Source organism: Pithys albifrons, chromosome 6 (genome assembly GCF_047495875.1).
Source record: "Pithys albifrons albifrons isolate INPA30051 chromosome 6, PitAlb_v1, whole genome shotgun sequence".
NCBI classification, from domain to species: domain Eukaryota; kingdom Metazoa; phylum Chordata; class Aves; order Passeriformes; family Thamnophilidae; genus Pithys; species Pithys albifrons.
The window spans coordinates 56,481,357-56,504,507 of record NC_092463.1 but is presented as its reverse complement, the minus strand read 5'-3'; the positions used below and the strand labels follow the sequence as shown (position 1 = coordinate 56,504,507).

The window sequence follows — 23,151 nt, the reverse complement described above, 5'->3', positions numbered from 1 at the left end:
TAGAGTGTGTTGATTGTTTGACCTTATTTTTCTATTAAGACTAATAAGAAAAAATAAACATGGCATACCAACTTCACTCCAGTGGAAAGCATTGATGCCACCTGTTGTACAATTATATACCATGAGTTTTCTTGGTCTGGGGAGGGTGGAAAAAAAGACAGAAAAGCAAGTTAGAAGAAAAACAACCTTTTAAAAACACAGACAACAAAAAGACATGCCCAAAGTTATCCTTTCTCTCAACAGCATCATTTACATAAAGCAGAAAGCATCAGATCAGTCTCATGGTAGGTTTCTTTTGCTTTTTGTATCATCCTTCAGTATTTTTCTCCTTCTTTAACTATCATATTTCCTTTATTTCAGGGAAGGCATCACCTACTTTACTGCAGATTGTACTGTTACAAGACCCAGGAGAGAATTCTCAGACATGGCTTGTACAACAGTATCAGTAGATGATCTTTTCCTCCTTGGCATAAAGAAGTCACACTTTGAGAGACTAATGCTGTCAGAACCTTAGATTTCTTTGTCCTGAGGGAATAGCAGGACACTGATGAGGAGTTCAATAGAAGACTGATTTATTAAATACACAATATAATTTAAAAATACTTAGTACTCTCTTTTGTCATCAGTTATACCTATTAACTCCAGAATACCAGGCTGCAGCCAATGTAGTATTGACAACAACATCTACTGGGATTAGATCTGCTACTGCATCGTTGCTGGCTCTCATTGTTCGAAGAATTCCTTTTCCTGCCTTAAAGAACAAAACAAAAACAAACAAAAAACAAGAGACAGAAGACCCAACAGTAAAATATATGAAGTTTTGTTGCCTTCTGAAAGGAGGGGGAAAAATTAAGTATATTCATTACTTACAGCAATGAAGATACCACTAGGTCCATTGAAGTTATCAATCCAGCCCTATTATAAACAGGGAGCGGGAAAGGATTTGGTTAGAGGATACTGAAGTCAGTAGTTTCAAGAAAAATTTTGAGAAGTTTCTGAAAGTGTAAGGGATGGAGGTAAAAGAGAATAAAGAGGAGAAAGATATTAAATTAAATGTGTCTAAATAAAGTTCTTCCATAGCAAAATCTGGTGATGTAACAAGTTCCTATGACTCGGACAAGAAATCTACCTGCAGACTCAGTGGTCCTTCAAAGCACGAAGACAGCTTATCTGTTTCTTACTGAATGAACTGCAAGGCATTGTCCATAAAAATGTTTATGTTGAAAGTATTCAAGTTTACAAGTATTTTTGGACTAGCTTCCCCCAACTCCCTTCTTTTTATTTTTCAAACAGAACACATTCTTGCTCAACTTTAATGACAGTATTTAGACACTACATATATACTGGTTTGACACGTACATTGGGCATACTCCAAAATGCATGCCAAGTCAATTATATGAATTTTAAGAGCTTGAGAGACAGTCTTTCTTGAACTGGAGAAGCTAATCCAACACCAGGCTCTCATATAGGAGGAAGCACATATGTCATACATCAGTACAGCACATAGAACTTATGTCATCCCCATGCAAAGCTTACACTGTTTGACTAAAAGTCAAAACATCTTTATGTCCTGCAGATCTGTTTTCTTAGTCACCCCTTGCAGCTGCTGATACAACCAGATGAAAATACACAGAATCATGAAGTAAAAAGCTTATTATTTATTTAATGTCTGAAATATTATCTCTCATTGTGATTGAAGTGTATTATTGTTCTATGACTGGAGTAATTCACCCCTAAATCTCACACATTAGAATACTGTCTTTGACAGCTTTTGCATCAGTTGTTACTCAGGAGCAACCAAGACACAACTTCATAGTCCAGGAGATTTTCCTCTACAAAGTCTATAGATAAAGAGGCTGTCAGTGTGTCCTGCCATTCACAGGCAAGATGGTCAGGGGACAACTCAGTGACTTACAGGAAAAGGCTCCTTCCAGCTCGCACCAACAATCGACGGCCTCACAATGGCAATGTTTAACTTTGATGCTTCTTGCTGCACTATGGATTCAGCTAAGGCTTTTGTGTAGATGTAAGTATTGGGTCTGTCACCCAACAGTTTAGGAGTAATATCGTTCACCAGGTCATCATCCATCCACCTAAAGAAACAAAATAAGAAGCAAGTGTAAATAACTGCATGCTGCTTCACGGGGGGTGTGGGGTGGGAATTCCTAAAGTTACCGTGATTGGGTTTTTCTCCATTAAAGAAAAAGGGACACACACCCAAATGAAGTTTCTCATTAAAAGAGAAGATTGCATGTTCAGTGTCCACCAGAAGAAGCATACTGACATTTACTTTTTGTTCAAGTAATTCACTTATTACACAGCAACTATAGAGCAAGCAGTACCTTTACAATAATCTGAATTCTACCAACTAAGTTCTCAAACTTGAAGTGCAAACACAGCAAAGTAGTTTTTGGAACACAGGCTTGCTGCATTATGATCTAGAAAGTGATGCCACTGCAAAGGAGTGCCAGCTGCATCATGAGCATCACCTCCACCTTTGTGGTGAGCAGTCACACACCACCTCTGAAGCAAGCTGGTCACCGTGTTTCTTCCCTTAAATCAGTCAAGTCCTGCAACTTCATCTTGCTTCCCAGTTCATATTAAAACTGTGATAACCTTCAGTCACAGCACACAAACAAAACAGAGATGTTCCTCTGGAACTATTGCTGCTTTGGTATTTTCAGTCACCCAGCCACATAAATGGAATTTACTGCTATTCAACAATACTCCATTACAATCCAAGCAAACGTGCACCAGACTCTCTTTTTAATACAAACTGGGGTAGGAAGAGGGGTAGGAAAGCCCAGAAAGGCATGAAAATCTGGGGATTTGTGTTATGGTCAGCTAGAGTTCACAAAAGCTTTCCCTTGAGAGTTCCCTTGACTATTTAGAAATATCTCACTTGAAAGTGTATTTAAAGCCAACATTGTAAAAATGATTGGCTCAATGTAAATTCTAGGTGGTACCTCACTTGGTTTTAATGTTAGCACTCTTCCAACAATATTAACGACTTAAAGTAGATGTTTGATTTCTTAATCATTTTTTTTCAGTCTCATACTTCTCTTTCAAGTGGTGGTATTTTGTATGACACATAGGAAGGAAGAGACTGATTAAAGTTGAGACTACTATGTACTACATTACAGCTATCCCATATTGCCACCTGCTTCACTGTTTGACAGCTACCTCAGGGCAGGTAAAATACACAGAAAATAAAATACAGAACAGGTAATTTTCCCCCTCCCATAATGCCCAATTCAAGACTAAAAAGCTACAGAAAACAGATGTTTAATACTTGGCCTCTCAGAATACCTAAGAGAATTACTTCTACAGTTAAGCAGTATTATTTTAGTATCTCAGTCTGATCCTGCAATGGCATTTAGGTGCATGTAGTGCAGACTGCTGTTCAAGGGGACTCTCTTACAGTTTTATCCCTTTCCTTCAAATGCCAGTGCCAGCACATTTGAACAGCACAACTTTGTCAATACCTCCTGATTCAGCTCATCATAGAGGTGAAAGACTGGCACTCTCAGCACAGAGGAGGCAGCACAAGTAGATAAGAGCATCCCTCTCCTTAAGTATCCCTCCCCACCTAGCTCAGCCTAAATCAATCATATGTAGAAAGATTTTTGAGTTGAGAAAAAGGGGTTTTAGAATGGCAGACGAAGTTCTGGGGCCTGCTGATAGGAGCAGGATTTTAGTTCTGTGTAAAAGACCAACAGTTAGCAAAACAAGTAAGATAAAAAGGTGTCAGGTCAGTTTGCTCATAAGAAAGGAATCTTAAGAGATAACTTTTCTCATAGCAAAAATGAACATCTGCTGAAGAGTGTCATCCAATTAAAGCTGTGATGAGTTTTATAGACACTGTGGTTCAACCTATGGGATGGAGCTATGGGTGGGAATAAGAAAGAGATATATTCAGTAATTAGAATTTAGAGCTTTGGCTTTTTACCTGTCTTTTTTCTCTCCATGGAGTTCTTGAATAAGACTGAGTGTGACACCTGTAAGCTGTGGCCTAGTTAATCTTTTCTTGCCCTCAAGATTTACTACGAACTCACACAATCATGCACTTACAACCATACACCTTAATCCATCTCCTTACAGAAAAGGGAAGTGTCAGCCATGCTGACAGACTTACACAACAGCATAAGCTAATTCTTCATCTTTAAAGTTCCTCACCTTTTACTGGGACTTCATTCCTAGGAAACAAATGGTTACAAATTACCCCAGCAGGTTCATAAAACACAACACGTACTCAAGAGAATCGATGAGTTTCCTGGGATCCACAGGAGGTGGGTAAACGACCTCCTCAATCAGCTTCCGATTGCAGTATGCATAGGCTGTGGACACGTGCATGAACACCTCCAGGTGCTTCATCTGCTGCGCCAGGAAGAGCAGCTGCTGGGTGGCAATCACGTTTAGCCGGACAGCATCTCTGGTGATTACACAGAAATGGCATCAGCAGAAAGCAAGGTAAAAAGCAAGCAAAAAGAAAGTCACTCCTAGATGCTTCAGTGATGGGTACATAAAGTATTCCTGAATACTCCACCCTACCCAAAAAAGCTGCATGGACACTGTCCTAACTTTCTGCTTAAAACAACATACCACCGTCCTAATTCAGAACATATTGCAATGTTCAGAATAATTTTCCTTTTACCCTGTTCTTGCCAACATCCTCATGCTCCATTACTAGAGTGGGAAAATCAGGAGACCTTTGATCTTCTCAATCTAAATCCCAATTCTATACGTTCCCTCAAATGTGAGGGAAATAATGCAACACGCCACTGAGCTGCCACAAGACGCATCTCTGAACTTCTGAATTCCAGTTGAGTTCGGTCAATAACTCAGAAGAGGGTTAATAAGTTGAAGATTGTCATCTTCTTGTAGGATAGCATGAGGCTCAATACAGGAAGGAAGGGAAGAAAAGGAAAATCACCAAGAACCACATTTTCATGCTCCAACTTTATTGTTGCTTATTAGAGTGTTTAAGGACACTGTAGAAGAGCAGGTGTATCTCTACAATTCTCACCAGATAACAGCTTGATGATCAACTACTATGATTATTTTATACTATTTAGATATTCCCTCCAGCCTGCAGAATTTTCTGTGGGCATCAGTTTTCTTGTACACAGTGTACTAATCAACCAAGTTTCAGGAGTACAGCTCAGTAACACTTTATCAAAGTCCTTGCAATAAAGTGCTTCATTAACAACAAAAAAAAATTGGTATCCCCCCAACAATCACTAAGTTCCAGACTGCTTTATCACATGTTATTACTAAAGGGAGTGACAGGAAAGGGGGAATACTATCCCAAAGCAATTAACATCAATGGAAACTAATTAGTTTGGGACTTTTTTTTGATATTGTTCTCACTGCCTCTTTCAACAAATCAAGGGAAGGAGTTCACAATCAGAACATGAGCACCACTTTCTTCACTCCTTGTTCTCCCCTTTCTCCCTGTGCATCTACTTCTCCCTGCTCCCCTCAAGACAAACTTCTATTCCTAATAAAGGACTTTTTAAAGACAGGGAGAAAAGCTGAGCAGTATTTAATCTCCTGTTTTTCTCATGGGGTAAGAAAGCAAGTGCTTGAACTTTCCCCACCCAATTTTTCTGGCAAAACTGTATCCTCTGAAATCCTGCATTCCCCTTCCAACAAGGAAGGCTAAAGGAATAGTTTGCGTTGCCCTTTGCAAACCAGGAAAAAGTTCTAACATTACTAGGGAGCACAGTGCATATAAATACCTATCCCTGAGAGCAGAGCAACACATGATGTTTGGAAAACTCAGAATAGCCAGATGCTCTCAGTCTCTTCAACAGCTTCTCTTCAAAAAGGCTTTGAAATCCAGACACAAAACCAAACAAACAAGCAAAAGAACCCCACAAACCACCCACCCTCTTCATCAAAAACTCAGGGGCTAATTTATTTAGTTTCTAAATGTTAATAGTGGATGTCTTTTTGCTTAAAGCTTTAAAAGTATGCACTTTTCCATGTTGAATAGTGACATTCTAACCTCTGGCAAAGCAGATCTAAATAATATGCTTCCACCTTCCAAAGAAGAGCAAAGAAAAATCCAACAGCTTAAGAAAAGTTTGGAGGACCTTATAAAAAACATCACGAATTTGCCCAAGCACAAAAATATCAGAGTGCATGAGGTACCTGGCAGGCTGAATATTTGCAAGGTTGTGCAGACCCCTACCTGTTTCACCTCCTCCATTGCTTTACTAGACCAGGGTAAACAGAATTTCAGACTCACCTTAGTGTTTCATTGAATCTGATTGTGGCAGCACAATGGAATACAATATTAATGCAGTCTATAAGTTTTTCCTTGATTGGTTCACTAAGATCCAGTTCAGGCTGTGTAAGTTCACTCATAACTACTATTATTTTTGCTTTGAAGTCTGGTTGCTCATCTCTCAACCTGTCAAAGAGCTGTCAAAAAACAACAAGACTAAACTCAGTGAAGATAAGAGGTAAATGTTTCACTTAAGTGAAGAAAAATCCCACATTTTCTGTCTAAACCTCCTTATTTCTCAAGATCATCAGTAAGTTAGAAAAGCACATTGGCAGTATCATAAGAACACGTTACTGACTTCTGATGAACATACTCAGGGAGGAAGTTGTGCACACTTTATCTCACACAGTGAAAGCAAGTATTGCATGTGCTGTATAGAAGGCAAGAGGACTTCAGTTTGCACTTAGTACTCATCCCAGTCCTTAAAACCAAATCCTGTCAGTATTAGATGAAAGGAGGAATGGTCTCTATTAGACACCAGAACTCTAAGAAATTTTAAGCAGCAGCCTAAATACTGGAATCTCTCTTTCAACAGATGGAAAGGGAACGGTCTGCCCACTTCCCAAGCTTGATAAAAGCTATTCAGATTTTTACAGACTTGCAGAAGCCATGCTGGATTATAGTTCTAGAAAACTTTCATCAAGATTTAAAAAGTTCCAGTGATTTATGAAATGCTGTCCTCAAATTATGCTAGTTTTGGAGAAATTCCAGATTATTAAAAACGGTAAACAAGAAATTGTTTCTCTGGCTAGTTAAAAAGAGGCAGACCATGTTAGAACATGGGATCAAATCTTATCAAATTGGTGTTTAACTATTCTCACTGAAAAAATCTCACCCATACTACACTCCATCATGTATTCCCTCCATAAATAACTGGACTCTAACCATGTGGCTTAACACACAGATCAAAATTCTTGCCTCATCTTATTTACACTCGTGAGTATTCAAGTTTTCCTGAGCAACACAGTACCGTGGGAATGAAACACTCTTGAAAGTTGTACCAAAGCAGACCCCTCTTCTTAATTGTACAGGAGCCAATATCTTAGCAACGGCTTCAACACCAGGCAACTAAATTGTATTAAAATCTCAGCAGCACATTCTTTTTTCCCCTTCAACCATGCAGTTCCACCAAATGCAAATAGTCAAAAGACGTTTCCTTATGGAAGGAACCTAATTAATTTTAAACTGTAAGTCACCTAAAGGTGCAGTTTCACAACACCTGGGGCAATACTAGTTTATACTGCTACCAAACAGACTGGTCCCTCCCTTAACTTCTTTTGCATTGCTCCTCCTGCACTGGCAACAGCAAGAGGCCCCATGGCTGCGTGAGCAGAGCAGCTGTGGGTCCAGCTCTTCTCCTGCAGATGTAGTTTCAGCCCAGCTATGGCTAGTGCAGCTCACCTGAAGCAGCACAGGTAATGGTACAGTAAGAACATGGGACACCTCCAGTTACTGAGGCTTTGCCTGGACCTCCCAGACATGAAGCTTCACCTCACAGGACAAAGGTTCCAAGACATCATTTAAAGCCTCTGCAATTCTTAGAGATACAGCAAACAGAGCTTATCTAAGGGCAGCAAACTTTTTGTCATTTTGAAAAATAAACCTGCTGTGTTTTCAGTTGGAATGACAGTGCCTGCCCCCAGGGGACTGAAGTAACTGCCTGTAAACCACATTAATGTGGTGATATGCATTATAACCAAAAAGCAGTCCCATAGATAAGCTCTTGAAGAGCCAGTTTGGTACTTTTCCTATGTCCATCACATCTGTTCTGCCCCTTTTCACATCCATAGTCATATATTGTTCCTACATACCTCACACTAGCACTGACATGAGTACAAAGCAGAACAAGGAACAGCTAGAGCACATGCAACACATATGGAAAATGAATAGATTAATTAGATTAAAAATTAATTAGATATCTGAAGTCCAAAGGAAGTAGAAACCTCAATATTGGCTATCTGTAGCCCAGTTTATTTCAGTTATCACATTCAACCCTTTAGATTTTAAACTCTTCAAGAAACAGAATCTTCAAACACCTCTAGAACACTTAATGAGTCCAATCAAATTGTAAAAAATTACAGGCAGGGCCTTTGCAACTGAACAGTTTAAGACAACAGATCCTATTAAAATTTTGATGGTCTTTTGTAGGAATCTTGATGACATTAATGCCACTTAAACTACAGACTTCTGATCTCATTTGTCTAACCATTTGCTGAAGACAGAACAAACACTTGGCCCTATCTACATCTCTGCACAGATGTGTAACACCACCCCTTTATGTTCTTACTGCTGGGACTCAGAGATAGGTCCACCACAAGCAGCAGCTCTGCTTATCAGAACTTGTGCTGTGAACCTGCTCCGACAGTAAGTGTTCACCAACACTGCATCACACTGTTACCTCAGCAGGAGCTGGCACAGACTACAAGCAGACTTGGACTCAAATTTAAAAGCCTTTACAATACACAGGTTTCCCAAAAGCTACAATGAGGATTAAGTCTTACTGAAGTTCAAGTCAGTCCCCATCCCCATTACCACTACTCCTCTCCTTGCCCAAACACTCCTTAAGTTTTCTTTGGGTAATAGTATATACAAAGAGTGGATTGAGAAATGTTCCCTTTCTCATCTCAGTTTAGTCTGGAGATCTTTTCTTTGTTTCAGGACAGTAGGAAACTGAGGGATTTATGTAAAGAACATATGACTGAATTTTAAGACAGAACCCCCCTGTAGCAGATTCTGTTGTATTCTGTAGCATTGCACAGGACTGCAAGCAGATGCTTTTGAGCAATGAGCTACAGTTTTGACATAGTTACAGAAAACAATTTGCTAATGACACAGCCATCCTTGTATCTGCTGTAATCCCAGCTAGTCAGAGTTGTAGAAATTCAACAACAACTTAGTCCTCCCAGCCTATGTGTATTCATAATTTGCTACTGATTCCCTTTTAGGACCTTCTAAGCACAGTTTGTACAGATTAAGTTGCACCTCAACATATTTCCTAAGCCTGAAAAGTCAAACTGCCGACTCCCATGTTCCACAAGAGAAAAACCTGGATAGAAATAAACAAACTCTGCTTTAGCAAAGTTCATGCTAGAAATCTCTCCTCTTTCTGTTAATCTTTCTCATCATGAACAGGATACCCTGGAGCAGAAAGATGGGCAACACTGATGGATGGTTCTGCATGTAGTAAGAATGTCCAGCCTAGCTCACCAGAATATTCATGTAATGAGTCTTTGCAGGAGCAACGTATTTGACCCAGACTGCACAGAAAATCATTTAGATAGCCACTTTAATAATTCCACAGCACAGAATTTCAGTGCCTTTCTAGTTGTCACAGGTTGACTTACAGAAATCCATAACAGAATCTAAAGACAAATATTTCTGTTCCATTTACAAATGTAGGTTCCTGTTCAGATCATGTATTCTTGCTTACTGGTAGATCCAACACCACATGCCACAAAACAAAAAGTACTAAGTCTCATCTTACAGAAAAGAAAAGAAGGCACGAGAAGAAAAAGGGTCTCAATTCTATCCTAAAACTCCCAGTCCACTGCCTCTTGTACTTCATATTTTCTTAACAAGCTGTAACACAGGTTTTTACTTCTCAATTCTGCATCACAGCTGAACATCCTTCTCCTGAATTAAATACAGGATAATTTTCAACTACTGGCTTTGCTAGAGACCAAGAGCTTGAAGAGCAGCTACAGAAGTACTGCCAGGTCTTGGATTTTGTATTTCTGTTAGAACAAAAAAAACCACTTAACAGTAATAGTTTGCTTTAGACAAACTGCAGCTGTTCTCAGAATGAAATGGGAACATTATAATGAAGGACAAAAACGTACTTTGTGAGCATATGACACATACCTTACAGCTGGTAATTTCGTCTATTCGTGCTTCAGGTGTCTGCCCTGCTTTGTTTCTTACCAGTACATACACTGCTTTCACTTTGGGACAGGATCTGAGCAGCTTTTCCAGAAGCACTTTTCCCATGAAGCCTGTAGCTCCTGTCAGGAGGACATTCTTTCCTTCATAGTATTCAGGAATGGAAACCATTATGACCTTTACAAAAATTAAAAACAAAAGAACGTTAAAGAACTTAAAGGAGTTCAGGTTTGCAGAAGATACAAATAAAGAGCAAAGATGTAACCACTCAATCTCGCACCAGAAAGAAATGCTTAGCAGACTTTTTCTTTACCTATAACCAGCACTAAAAGTTGTCTTTTTTCATCACATTCCAAAATACTCCCATAGAGTCACTACAGTCATCCCAGACCAACTTGTAAACTGCTCCTGTTAACAATGTTTTAAGGAATGAGACACTCATTCAGTCAGGGAAATGGCTAAACTCAGTCTATTTTTACCTCTATGTGCAGGGTCCTGTACCACTCCAAGTGGCTGTTCCATGTAAATTAAAGGTCATATCATTAAAAGGCAATCACAAGTAGATACTTCAAATATGATGACAGAAGACAGGGAGGGACATCTGACATCTCAACTGCTGGCCCTGGAATTTTGACTGTGTCAGCACAGCCCCTTGCCAGTGTTAGGCTGAGCCTTACTACAAAACTATACTAGGCCAGAGAGAAGGTTGGTATGAAACCTGGAGGTTTTATATTGATTACAAAACCCACAGATAGTTTTCACTTGTTCATCAGTTAAGTGTTTTGCTTTTTTGTCCCTAAATAAGTCATTAGAATTCTCATGCAAATCAAGACTTGAGTTAGCCACAAATACACCTCCTAATAAAATGAAGGCAAAGGATTATTACTTAAATCCAGCATAAAGTTCCAAAGTGTTACAAGTTTTGCTTCAATTAGGAAGTTAACTATAAGAATTATGATTTCTTTCCTATCCCTTAATCAACCACTTGAAAATTATGTCTAAATCCAGATAATAGAAACTGAAACACTTTCTAAGGACAAATATACTGCTATTTCTCACAATAACATGGTCTTTGGACCATCACCTTTGGGACTCAATGTGTGTCATTCCTTTAAGTCCAATTTACCAACATCTTTACAGCAACCCCTAAACCAGCTCAGGAGAAGACTGTAGCATATGGATACAACTCCACCATGTTTTACCAACCTTTCTAATTAGACTTATAAAAATACTAAGCTGACATAGTGAGTGTCTAATTACAGTTCTCCTCTATAGCAGTTCCACAAACCATTATGACCAAAACACTACCAAAAGGCACAGATTCCATAAAACCATTATACTAAAACAACCAGCAAAAATGAGTCTCTTGAAGCACAGATGGAGCACTTCTTAAGCAAATAAGAATTACAACACTGAATACCTAAACAGGACGAGAGCCCTCCTTCACCTACCACTCGAGAATAAAGGTGCAAGTTCTAAATACACTCAGTTCTTTTGAAACAGCAGGTTACTGCAAACAGGGACTTATCAGGGAATACACAGATGTATGTTAGGAGTGAACAACAGGCTTAATTTGTTCTGTTTTCCTGAAAAGTAAGTAAATATTTTTGGAACACCTGTCTACATGTAAGGAATCTGTCATATAAAGCCACTGTGCTCTGCTTTTCATGTGCTCGTATCATGACAGTCTCCAAACAAGTTCTAAATAACTTTCTAAAAATGAGTTACTACCTGCAGAAGTCCTGGTTTCCTGAGCGTGAATACAAAGTCTCTAAGTCCCAATGTTATTTTGACCCCCTTCTTTGACAAGGTTCCTAGTGAAGCTTTAATAAGTGACAGGGGGACACAATAGCAAGGTTAGAGCGGAACAGGCACTGCTTTTTCCGCTGGCCACAGTGCAACATCCAAAATTGTTTCCTTGAAGGTTGCTGAGATGAAAGGGGTGGATGAAGGGAGAAAGCTATTTATATAAACCACTTCTGCCACACAGTTAAGGGATTTTAATGCAAATCTGAAAGCACACCTCCTGCCACAAGCATGGAGAGCAAGACACAGCAGGCTTATGAGTCATTCCTTCCTGTTCAGGGTAAGATACAGCCCTGCTCTATTCACCACAGCTCTTGAAGCCACTATTAATGCTCTCCACTATTCAAGTATGTCGTCCTCATAATTTATATTTTCCTGGTCTTTGTGTACACCATTGAACTCCACTTCCTCCTAAAAATCTGCATAACTGCTCCCACATACAGGGTAAGATTTTGGAGGAGAAAACTCATGCAATCGTTACTGCAGCAATTTTGTCACCAAGATTCATTTTATTATAGTTCCTCATAATCTTCCCACTAATTTACCTAACTAGCCACAATAAGTATTTTTTACAGCTTAAGACTCCATGACAGTATCAAATACCATCCATTCACCTGCCCCTCCTCAAAGGAAGGTTTAATCCCACTTCTGCCACACTGCCATATCCTCAGTGTGCAAACTGCTCCCATGGGCAGCCACTCTTTAGCCACACACACAGGAACCTTCCCACAACACCCAGCACATGGGCTATGGCCCAACATCTGCCTCTAAGAGCTAAACAATGAAAAGTAATGCTGCCAGGGCAAATATCTGTGTTGTTACAGCCCACCTTTTGAGGTAACTGAAAAGTCTGACAATATCCAGGGTCATATGATGTAAAGAACCCAGAATAGAATAGATCAGAAAGTTTCCTGTCTCAGTTATTTCTGACCATACTCCTTTGAGTTTGAGGCTGATGTCAGATCAAAAGTCATTATATTATTCCCCTGAAACTCTTGCAGAATACCAGACCTACAAAACTCTGAGAACCTGAGCTATGATGAAGTGTAATGATGAAATGGGTTCAGCTAAAAACCACAAGCATCTACAAATGCTCACAACATTCACACTTGAGAGGGAGCATCACCTGTATATTTGCAGGCTAATATTCTATCTTTTTGTTGTAAGAACTGAGAAATGTTTCCTTTGAGAAACTCTCAACTCCCTTTCCCTTTATCCTGTTCTCTGACAACTGGAATATGGTAGACTTAATTCACAGCCATTTTCCACATTGAGCTTGTCTTCTATTTCCATTCCTCTAGAAGATTCCAGCTAGAAAACAGAATTGGTGACCTTTTCCAGAAGTACACATTGCTGCCAATGTTACAGCAATAAACAGTGGGATTGTGAGGGAACTGCCTAGAAGCACTAAATTGGAATTAAGGTTAAATACTAGGTGTGAACAATCAAAGTCTGAAACCAGCAGCCTCTGCTTTGCTCTATTAGAAAGAAAGGTTATCTCAACGCCAGGGAAAGGAAAGAATGTTCCCATTCTCCACCTACCTTTCCCTGCCTTCTCCAAGAATGCACCTCCACATGCCAGTCAGCATAGCATTGCTGGCAACTCCTCATTTCAAACTCAGAAGGGACTTACTCCCTCAGATGGAGTATATTTATTACCTGCTATACCTTTTAAAGTTCTTTATGGCAACAAATTGCTGGAGAACTATAGCATAATTCTGTTATTAAATAAAACAGTTAAAAAACACACGTAGTTCCCATTGGAAATTTAGTTTGGCCTCTAACACATTAACAAGCTGGTGTAGATGCTGAAAAAAACACCTATCTTGCAAGACAACACAGCAAACCCAAATTTAACATTTTAAGGTTGTTAAGTGTCAGCAATCATCTCATCCATTTTTGAGTACAACTTGTTTTAGGCTTACAATAGTTGAATTATAGCTGTTAACCAGAAATACATATTGTCACCAGTTATCCAACCACCTGTTAACAGCTCCCTCTTCAAACACAGACACACAACTCCTATCAAACACAAAATTGGAATATCTAAATCCCTGTACCACAGATGCTTCTTTGACCTAATAAGTCAAGAAAAGAAGAAATCTCTGAAAGGATTAATAAGAGATCTGTATAAGATTCTTGCTCTAGAACAGAAATGAGCAAAATTACCAGATGACTCTTAGGTATAAACAGCGTTTGGTACATGGGACTTACGTTAAGCTGCTACAGAGCACCTGCTGCCAGGATACCTCTGAATTCACAGGCTCAGGGCTCACCCCACAGGGACACTTTGAAGACAGGCTGATGTGAAGGGTGCTGTCCTCTGATAAACCAAGAGCTCCTAAGCACTTCAGCAAAAAAATGAAGGGGAAAAAAAAGAAAACCAAACGAACACTCCAGGAATCCTGGCCAACATTCCCCATCTTGTAAAAAATCCTTGTGTCCAGGGCTGAGCAAGTGCTATTATGGAGCAAACAACAGCAGCTCTGTTTGCCTCCAGAGCTACTGCAGCAATATTTAACTCACGGCTTCAGAGGGCTCTGACTCTCAAAACAAGGACAATTCTGTTTTTAACAGGAAAATGATCAATTTGCAGATTTGTCCAAACACAGATCAAGATGCTTAAAGATGTGCTTTCCAAGTGCCAGGAAGGCCTGCTGCAGTCCCACTGAATGTTTAAATGCTAAATCGAGCAACCAGAGAGACTGTGGATGTGCCCTTGTTAGAGATTAAATGGTCTGTCTTCTACTTTATCACTGACAAACATTAGGTGAACAACTCGCTCCCTCCAAATTCAATCCTATCAAGATTATTACTCACAGGAAATAGAAAATGTTCATTACCCAACTTCTCAAACATCAGCAACGAGCCACAAAGTTCTGCAGAAATACAGCCCAACAAACAACCTCCCCCTTCCCTCTGACAGCTTGAATGCAGTACTAGCAACAGGACAGTGGAAAAAGGTCTAAAATAAGGTGGCAGAAGCATTTAGCTTATGTATATTCAGAAGACAAAATCCATCTAGACATCAAATCTGAATTACTTTTAAACACCACACACACACACCAGTGCATTCACACCAGACAAAAATCATTACAGAAGTTCATCACATAGAGCTCCAATAACACTACAGCAAACAAAAAAAAAATCTAGAAACTGGAGATACTGGAGAGATTCAGACAACAAAGGAAGTAATATTTAACTCATCTAAACAAGGTTACTGCCAGAAAGACAAGTCTGGGTCATGTCATATAATGTCTCATTTCATTTGGTTTCTTGTTTCCACAAAAGTAAATCAATAAGTGCTATCAGCAGACTGTCCACATTTTCTACCACCACAAGGGCCAATGACGTGCCCTATCTTCCCAATACCTGTCCAACATATCACCAAAGGACCACAGTCTGTTTGTCTCTGTGGTCCAAGGTTACATCCACTGGGAAATCTTATCGGTGAAAGATACTACTTTAAAAGGTGAGCAGAGACTGAAATGATGAAACTGAGTATTTCCCGTTGTAAACTGCTTTTGGTGCAAGTTAACCTTAAAGCATAACTATTTCAAACTTCACAATCACGTGGAAGGCTTGGGATTCTTCCCACAACTAGTAGAAAGACAAACCTTATCAATGACTTAGACTTAAACATTTTTATCTACACTCTGCAAGGTCACTTTCTTTACTAGCTGGAAGCCACAGTCCTTTGCAGGACAAACGTGCCAAGGAAATTTAACACACCTCCAGGAGCTGGAAAAGACGTTTGGAAGCCAATTAGAAAAACTAACTTTTGAAGAACTATCAAAATGGGTTCACTAATTCAGTATCAGGAAGCCAGTCTTTGGCTTACACCTGACAGAATCCAGACTTAAACATCTCACTACACACTTTCCAGACAACATGGGTGGATTCAGGGTAATACTAAGATCTCTACAAACAAGTGAAACACAACAAAACTAACTCAATCTGGAAGAATTTACCTACGTAATCACAACTGCAGTAGAAATCCCACCAGAAAACCCGAAGCTGTATGTAGGTTATGGCAAACTTGTGGCTGACACTGAAGAGAGTTTGTGAAGAATGACAAGGCATTTCAAGGTACTTGAACACCTTCAAGACTGAAGGCTATAAAAGACTTGCCTACTACCAAGGAAGAGATTTGTCCACTTTAAATCATTTATCTAATGAAACACAATACCAGTTAGAGGAGTCAAAATAGTTAGGTCAAAGTTTACATAACCAAGTATATAGTCCTATATTCAAAAATAAAGTAGACCTGCTCTTCAAAAACAATTCTCCTGACTATTCTTGACCACACAAGTGTGCTAGATAGTGAAAGTTTGTCCTAGAGTGATGCTCCTCATGTTACATTCCTCCTGATATATTACTACCTCTGGCAGTATATGCATTCAAGGTAAGGAGCTTTATTAAATTGATTTAGGCAAGACTTATGTGATCTATTTAACAGCATTATAGCATATTAATATCAAAATTCAGACTGATACCAGACATGTAAGAAGTTCTGTCACTTTCTTTTAGTTACAATGACAAAACCCAAGTACAGTAGTCACTCAATTGCTTTGAGAAGATGGTGAATTTGGACCAGATGATTATGAAATTACTTCTTAGTAAGTAACCAGTTCACAAAGTACATACTAGGGAAGTTCCTTGCTTTGCTGTAACCACAGTTCTTTTACAGTAAGTGCCTCCTCTGAAAATAAATTGAAACAAAGCAAAAGGTTTTTCCTATCCCTTTATAATTAAGTTATAAGTTGATGTTTTTCTAAATTGTTCACTGTTTGAGCTTAGTCATCAAGCACATATTGAAGAAAAAAAAATCTCTTTTGGTATAATTAACCTCATTTCTCCAAACTGCACAGAAGGCACAGATCAGTTCAGAAATTAGGGAAAGCACACACCACATAAGAACATTTACTACACTCCATCTCCATGTGAAAACATGTTTAACACATATGCAGAGAGATTTCAAGTTCTAGGAAAGCAAGAGGCAGGCAGATTCAAGATTTGCTGAATAGAAGCTTAGTTCCAGATAATTTTATCTAATTTAATTAGAAATCTGCATCAGAAATCTCACTTGCACTTTTGGTTATGAAAGGATTACAAGATAAAGCCTCCCTGTTTATCAGGGTAGTTGCATAAATCATGGCTCTTACTTTACATAAATCATTACCCTGAAGTTAACCCTGAAAGGAGAACAGAGCCTGCCTGAAGGATCTGCCTCCAACATAATGAACAGAGCAACACTCACAGCTGACTACATCACTCAACTCTCATTCACTGCATTAGCAGAGCATGCCAAAGGCATCAGTTTAGTCTTCATATCATTATGCTGATATCCAGCTCTGGGTATCTTTAGGAAAAGCCTCAGCAGCAGCAGCAGAACTTTGCTCCAGTTGCTCCTGTGAAACCATCGTTTTGCTGGGAGGGGAAAGCCAAAAACCCCCTGGAAGGGGGCAGGGGCACAAACACCACCCAAGCAGCTCATTAGTTTGTCAAGCTTCAGTGTTAAGAGATGAATCTTGGTAATTAAAATGCAGATACACCTTTCCTCATATTGATCAGACAGGGCAAAGATAACTATACAAAAACTGCACCTACAATTACATTCTGTTCAAAGTTATTATTAACAAAGCAATTACAATCAGAATACTTCATCAAGAACAAAAAGCCCAACTCTCCTTCCTCTCCTGTTTTAAATTACATATTACCGAGTTAGAAGGCTTGAATCACATTTTACAATAGACATTCCAGAATTAATTTGAAGACATAGTAATCAACACTTTCAGACTCCTTCCACACTTTCCCACACCTTTTACAGTTAAAAAACAAAAATAAACCCCACAAACCCAACAAGATCCACTGAAGACTTTCAGGTAGTTTAAGGAAGATCTATGGGACACACAGACACACATATAAAACGTGACACTCCCTCAAATGCATTATTTGACAGACACATATGAATGTTTAGCATTCAATCATCAACTGTACTTCTGTAGGAAAATCCTCAAATGCCCTTGATCATATTTCACCAAATCCCAACTTCCAGGAAAGGACACCCATAGTAAGGACACTCACAGCAGGTGAGCTGATGCTTGAACAGCTGTAAAAAGAGTTCAGATCTTAGAACTCTTCATTAAAATCACAGCCAAGTCCTCCATAACCAACTGAGACCTCAATTCCTTCACGTTGAGGTGAGCCATTTCAATTTCCTTCACGCAAAACCACAATATAACATTGTAACATGGTGCAACTCAATGCCTTTCCAAAGCAAGTCAATACAGATAAATAACTAATATATCTGACAACTGCTCTACGAAGTTGTATTTGAAGCCTGATCACCTTTTAAAGAACAAAACCACACCAGTTTACGTTTCCGGTTGTTTCCAATACAAGCAGAACAAACGCCTACTAAAAGAGAGAAGCCCATTTTCACCATTTTCTTATGTCTGAAAACAGCTTAAACACATAGTTATGTAGAAAGCTGTACCAGCACATCGCATACCTGTCCTCCCAACAGGACAAAAGTGCCCGCAGATCAAACAGGATGCACGAAGCCTCCCTATTCCTCCAAACAGAGCTATTTCCTCCGCTCTGGCAGATACTGATCATGTAGGTGCTGATGGCTCCGATCTTAACTCCTGTTTACGCTAATGGATGTTTTCTTTGGATCTGTCAACTACACCTATTGCACAAGAAACTACAAGTTTGCAAACGTCAAGCTGAACAATGACATGAAAAGGTTGGCGTGATGTAGTGAATACACAGCTACCGACACCAAGGGGCAGATCAGCAACCTCTGCTGAGCACAGGCTTTCTAACCGCACCCAAAGGAACAGAGGTGACAGGGCACATCAGTGAAGCCACCAGTGTTCGAGAAAGTTTGGAGAAATCTTAACAGGTGCAAGGAAGAACAGTTTTATTAACAGGGCCTCACTATAAACCCTTGGCTGGAGACACTCGGAATTAAAAAAAAAAAAAGGCAAATAGGAATACCTAGTCTATTCAGAGAGAGAGTGTTTGTTAGGACAGTTCACAGCTTCCAAATTTTGCAAGTGTTGAGGCTAAACAAAGCAGAGCTGGAGACCGTATTACTGCAAGGCTTAGATGTGGCAACTGAGAGAAACACTAGGGATGCCCACGATGGTACTGACCATGCCCAGACACTAAATGTTTCCGTAACACAAGTCCTCCACCTACACCCAAAGTACCAAACTAACCAAGTGCAATTTCTGGTGATATTGGCTCTTTTTCGGAGTTTTTCTTTTGCTACCCAGCAGCTCTGCTTCCTGCAGACAAGTAACAGGCAAACTGTACTGAACACAGACACTCAAACACTGAAAACTTTGTGACAAACCAAACATGCACACAAGCCACACACAATTTCTGGCTGGAGAAGCCAACCAAGCCTGCAATCGCTACGACGATACAGCCATGTCTTCAGCGACATCCAGGACCTTCTCAGGCACCCTCCTCAACTTTCCAAATGGCTGTACAACCATTTCAGTTTGTTATACATCCCGCCCCAGCTCTGCAAGCACAGAGCTTGGGAGGAACTGGGAGTTCCCCCAAGACCCGGAACTCAAAAACAGGAAGAAGACGGAGGACCCTTTGCTCTGTGGTGGTAGGAAAGAGAATCAGCTTGGCCTGACAGGAGCTAAGAGGTTCTGTGGATGGACTGATTCCCCACTTGAAGGAGAAATGTTAGTACATCTAGGACATCTATTACACCAAAGATGACTCTCCTAGGCAGAGCCATGGCACACTGTCAGGAGTCGCACTATAGAACTGACACTTAAAGACGCTCTGCTCACATCTGGCTAGTAGACACCCTGGACGTTTTCAAAATGGGGAGAAAACCTTTGCTACTACAAAAGTTACAGTTTTGCTTCAATGTCAGATTTTATTGAGAGGTATCAGCTTCTAAGAATGATTAAGACATCAACAGAATGGGTTATTTAGTAACTCTAAGGAGGAAACACATTTATCATGTCCAAAACCTATACCCACACTTAATTTAAAGCATCGGCCGCACTGTGCTCTTGCTGTTAAAATTGGGCCTAGTAAAGGTACATTATATCTAAAGTCAAGCATAAGGAAGAAAAATAAAGACTAAGTACTTACAGGAAAAAGTTACGGATCTAGATTTGTGTATCACTTTACAGTTCTGCAAAGAGCTAGGCAAAAAAAAGAAAAACCACAAGAATATAACCTGCAATGTTAATCTTTCCTATCCAGATACAGGAGGCTTTGGGTGCAAAAACAGCCAAATTTTAAGCCATCTATATTTGAGTGGGGGGTCAAAAAACGGGATAGAAAAGCTGAAGAGTAAAGAAACAGATATCCAATACATAATCTCCAAACAGAGTTATCTCAGTTAAGAAGCACAGACGCGGTACACAAACTGGGGAAGTTGGGGGCTCAAGAAACTCTAGCCTGCCACATTACAGACGGATGTCACAGATAGTTAAACTCCTACACGCTCCATTTCTTGCTTAATTATTACGGAGACAGCTACTAAAATATAAAGAAAGTTTCAGTTGCCAGAGCCATGAAGTAGGTTAGATTAAATTAAAGGCTTCTATTTTCATGGGATTCGAGCTGGTTTCAATTACAAGCTCGCTACCAACCAGCGTTATCTGCGATTAACCACACTCTGAACTTCACACAGGAAAGTCTTTCACGCGGCTCCCGCCCTACGAGGGCTCCGAGCCGGGGGTGCTGCGCATCCCAAGCCTCCGGATGCGGCTGAACCGCCGGACCGGGGTTGCGGGCACGGCCCGCTCCGCTTCTCTCCCACACACACTGGTTCTTCCAAGCGGGAGGGGAGCCCGCGGCCCTTCCCCGTGCGGCCGTTCTGTGCAGCGGCCCCCCCGAGAGCCGGGTCGGGGCCGCTCCGCAGGCAGGGCCGGGGCGCCGCGCCCGCCGCAGGCCCGCCCAGCGCAGGGGAACGGAGCGGCGGCACCCCCGGCCCGGGCCCTGCGCGGGCGGACCGCGGGCTCTGGACCTCGCCCACGCTCCCGCGTTCCGCTGAGCATCGATCCGGGCACGGAGCTCCCGCGGCCCGGCCACCACCACGCCATCCCTCCCACTCTCCCGGAAACGCGCGACCGCTCCCCACCCCGCGCCCCCCTTGCGGCCCGCGGGATGAGATGGGACGGGATGGAATGTGCTGGGGCGGCCGCGCGCCGGCTCGGCCAGAGTGTCGGTACCTGCTACGGGCGGAGCGGCCGCGCCCCGGCTGGTGCGTGCCCGGCCCGGCTGGTCCCGCACGGCGCCCCGCGGGTCCCGCACGGCGGCCCCGGCCCGGCCCGCCCGCTCCCGTTGGCCGCCGCGCGCGCGACACCCGCGCTCCCATTGGTCGCTCAGCCCGCCGCTCGCGGCACGACGGCGGCGCGGATTGGTGGGAGCCCCGCAAGCCCCGCCCCTACATCGCCCCTACATCCCCCCTCCGCCGCCGGGCCCTGAGGGTACAGCGGCCGCCGCGCCGCTCCCGGAGCCACGCTGAGGCACCGCAAAGCAGCACCGCAAACCAGCCCCGCGCCAGGGCAGCCCGAGCTCAGACACCGCAAACCGGCACCGCAAACCAGCCCCGCGCCAGGGCAGGGCAGCCCGAGCTCAGACACGGCAAAACAGCCCCGCGCTAGGGCAGCCCGAGCTCAGACACCACAAACCGGCACCGCAAACCAGCCCCGCGCCAGGGCAGGGCAGCCCGAGCTGAGACACCGCAAAGCAGCCCCGTGCAGGGCAGCCCGAGCTCAGACACCTCAAAGCAGCCCGAGCGGCCAGACCCGGCTGAGGCCGTGGGAAGCACCAGCGACGTCCGTAACGGCGAGGGCAGAGGTGCCGGTTCGTACCCCACAGAACTCGGACGATCCCGGAGCCAAAGGCCGCGGGGAGAGTCCCGAGCAGCCCCACATGTGCGTGTCACCGCATCCCGGAGCTGTCAGCGCTGCGAGACGCCCTTAAGATCATCCCCCGGCACCGCCACTGTAACCCCTAAACCACCGAACCAGATGTCGATACCACCAGGTTATTATTGATGGGCATCGTATCTGCGTGCAAATAATAATTGCGCTCCACTTGCCTCACCGTTTGTTGCCACAGAGTGTGCAGAGCAACGTGATGCTGCTGTGCCACCGTGCCATGCCCCGCCACCATATGCCTTCGGTTTCACAACTGAGTGTTGCACAGATGGACACGCATCACCTCCAAAAAAAAAAAAAAAGGGCATTCAGAAGTTAGGAAACACCCTATAAAAGCTTGTGGAACCCGTATTAATTCAGATTACTGTACATATAAGTTATTATATGGGAATTGTTGTAAGCACAGTCTTTGCTTGTGCAAGTGCGTGTTGTTTTTTCCAAATGGATCCTGCCTGATCCAGGCCATGAGAATGGGAGCCCTGTTCAAATAATCCACAGCAACTCAATAATTACTTCACACTTATTTTTAGATGTGTATTCTCATTACTTATCTACTCCATACTAGTTAAATCTGGTACCTAAGTACTTGACAGAGTACTTGGAATCACATCACCGTAAGCTCTTCATCATAACTGTTTAGTGGACAGTTTTTCACAGACTATTCCTTGGAAAACACCTGCTCATTGAAGCAGAGACATTATGCAGTCATCAGCCATATAGGAAGACCAACTGAGGCAGTGCAAAGATTTGAGTCCAAATCTCCCAGATTCCTACTGAAAGGTTTTACTACTTTGTTGTACACTATTACACACCAAGATTTCCTTTTTTGTTCTAATGAACTCCTGACAGAGGGTAGGCAGTCCTACTGAGCACAGGGATAAGGCTTTTCCATTTCAGATTTCCCAGTATGGAAAAGTCCATTGCAGCAGAGAGATGCAGATGCAGAATGCAGTCACTGCACATGAGCTCTGAAAAAAATTTATTTTTAAAAAACCTCTAGCTGGTATATGCAAATTAAAGTTTCTCAGATCATTACAGCAGTTAAATTTAGGTGTATTTTTCAGCAGCCACTTAGTAAAATGTGTCTGTGACACTAAATGGAAGTCACAGGGAAGATCCCAGCAATATTTCAGTGTGGGCACAGCAGTGTAGTTTGTCCAGTCTCATTTTTGAGAACAGCTAAAAAATGGTGGGACTTTAAACTTTGTCTATAATAGATACTGTATCCTCTGGTCATTG

The 23,151-nt window shown here is 41.7% G+C and overlaps 1 protein-coding gene across 6 annotated transcripts in view; it reads right to left on the bottom strand.

Moving 5' to 3' along the window:
• FAR1 (fatty acyl-CoA reductase 1) overlaps window positions 1–22,157 on the bottom strand; it is a 38,201-nt gene extending 16,044 nt beyond the window's left edge. For 2 of the 6 annotated variants that reach the window (XM_071559006.1, XM_071559007.1), the window contains exons 1-8: window positions 22,079–22,157; window positions 10,154–10,348; window positions 6,254–6,429; window positions 4,253–4,432; window positions 1,916–2,093; window positions 871–915; window positions 633–751; window positions 69–136 (exon numbers count right to left, since the gene is read on the bottom strand). In XM_071559006.1, coding sequence (XP_071415107.1) covers window positions 69–136; window positions 633–751; window positions 871–915; window positions 1,916–2,093; window positions 4,253–4,432; window positions 6,254–6,429; window positions 10,154–10,348; window positions 22,079–22,147 — 1,030 coding nt within the window. In that variant the 5' untranslated portion in view covers window positions 22,148–22,157. Of the gene's footprint in view, window positions 1–68; window positions 137–632; window positions 752–870; window positions 916–1,915; window positions 2,094–4,252; window positions 4,433–6,253; window positions 6,430–10,153; window positions 10,349–18,491; window positions 18,618–21,198; window positions 21,309–21,843; window positions 22,010–22,073 lie in introns of those variants that run through there. The other 4 variants (XM_071559011.1, XM_071559008.1, XM_071559009.1 and 1 more) reach the window with 4 other exon arrangements.
• Between the last annotated feature and the right edge of the window lie 994 nt (window positions 22,158–23,151).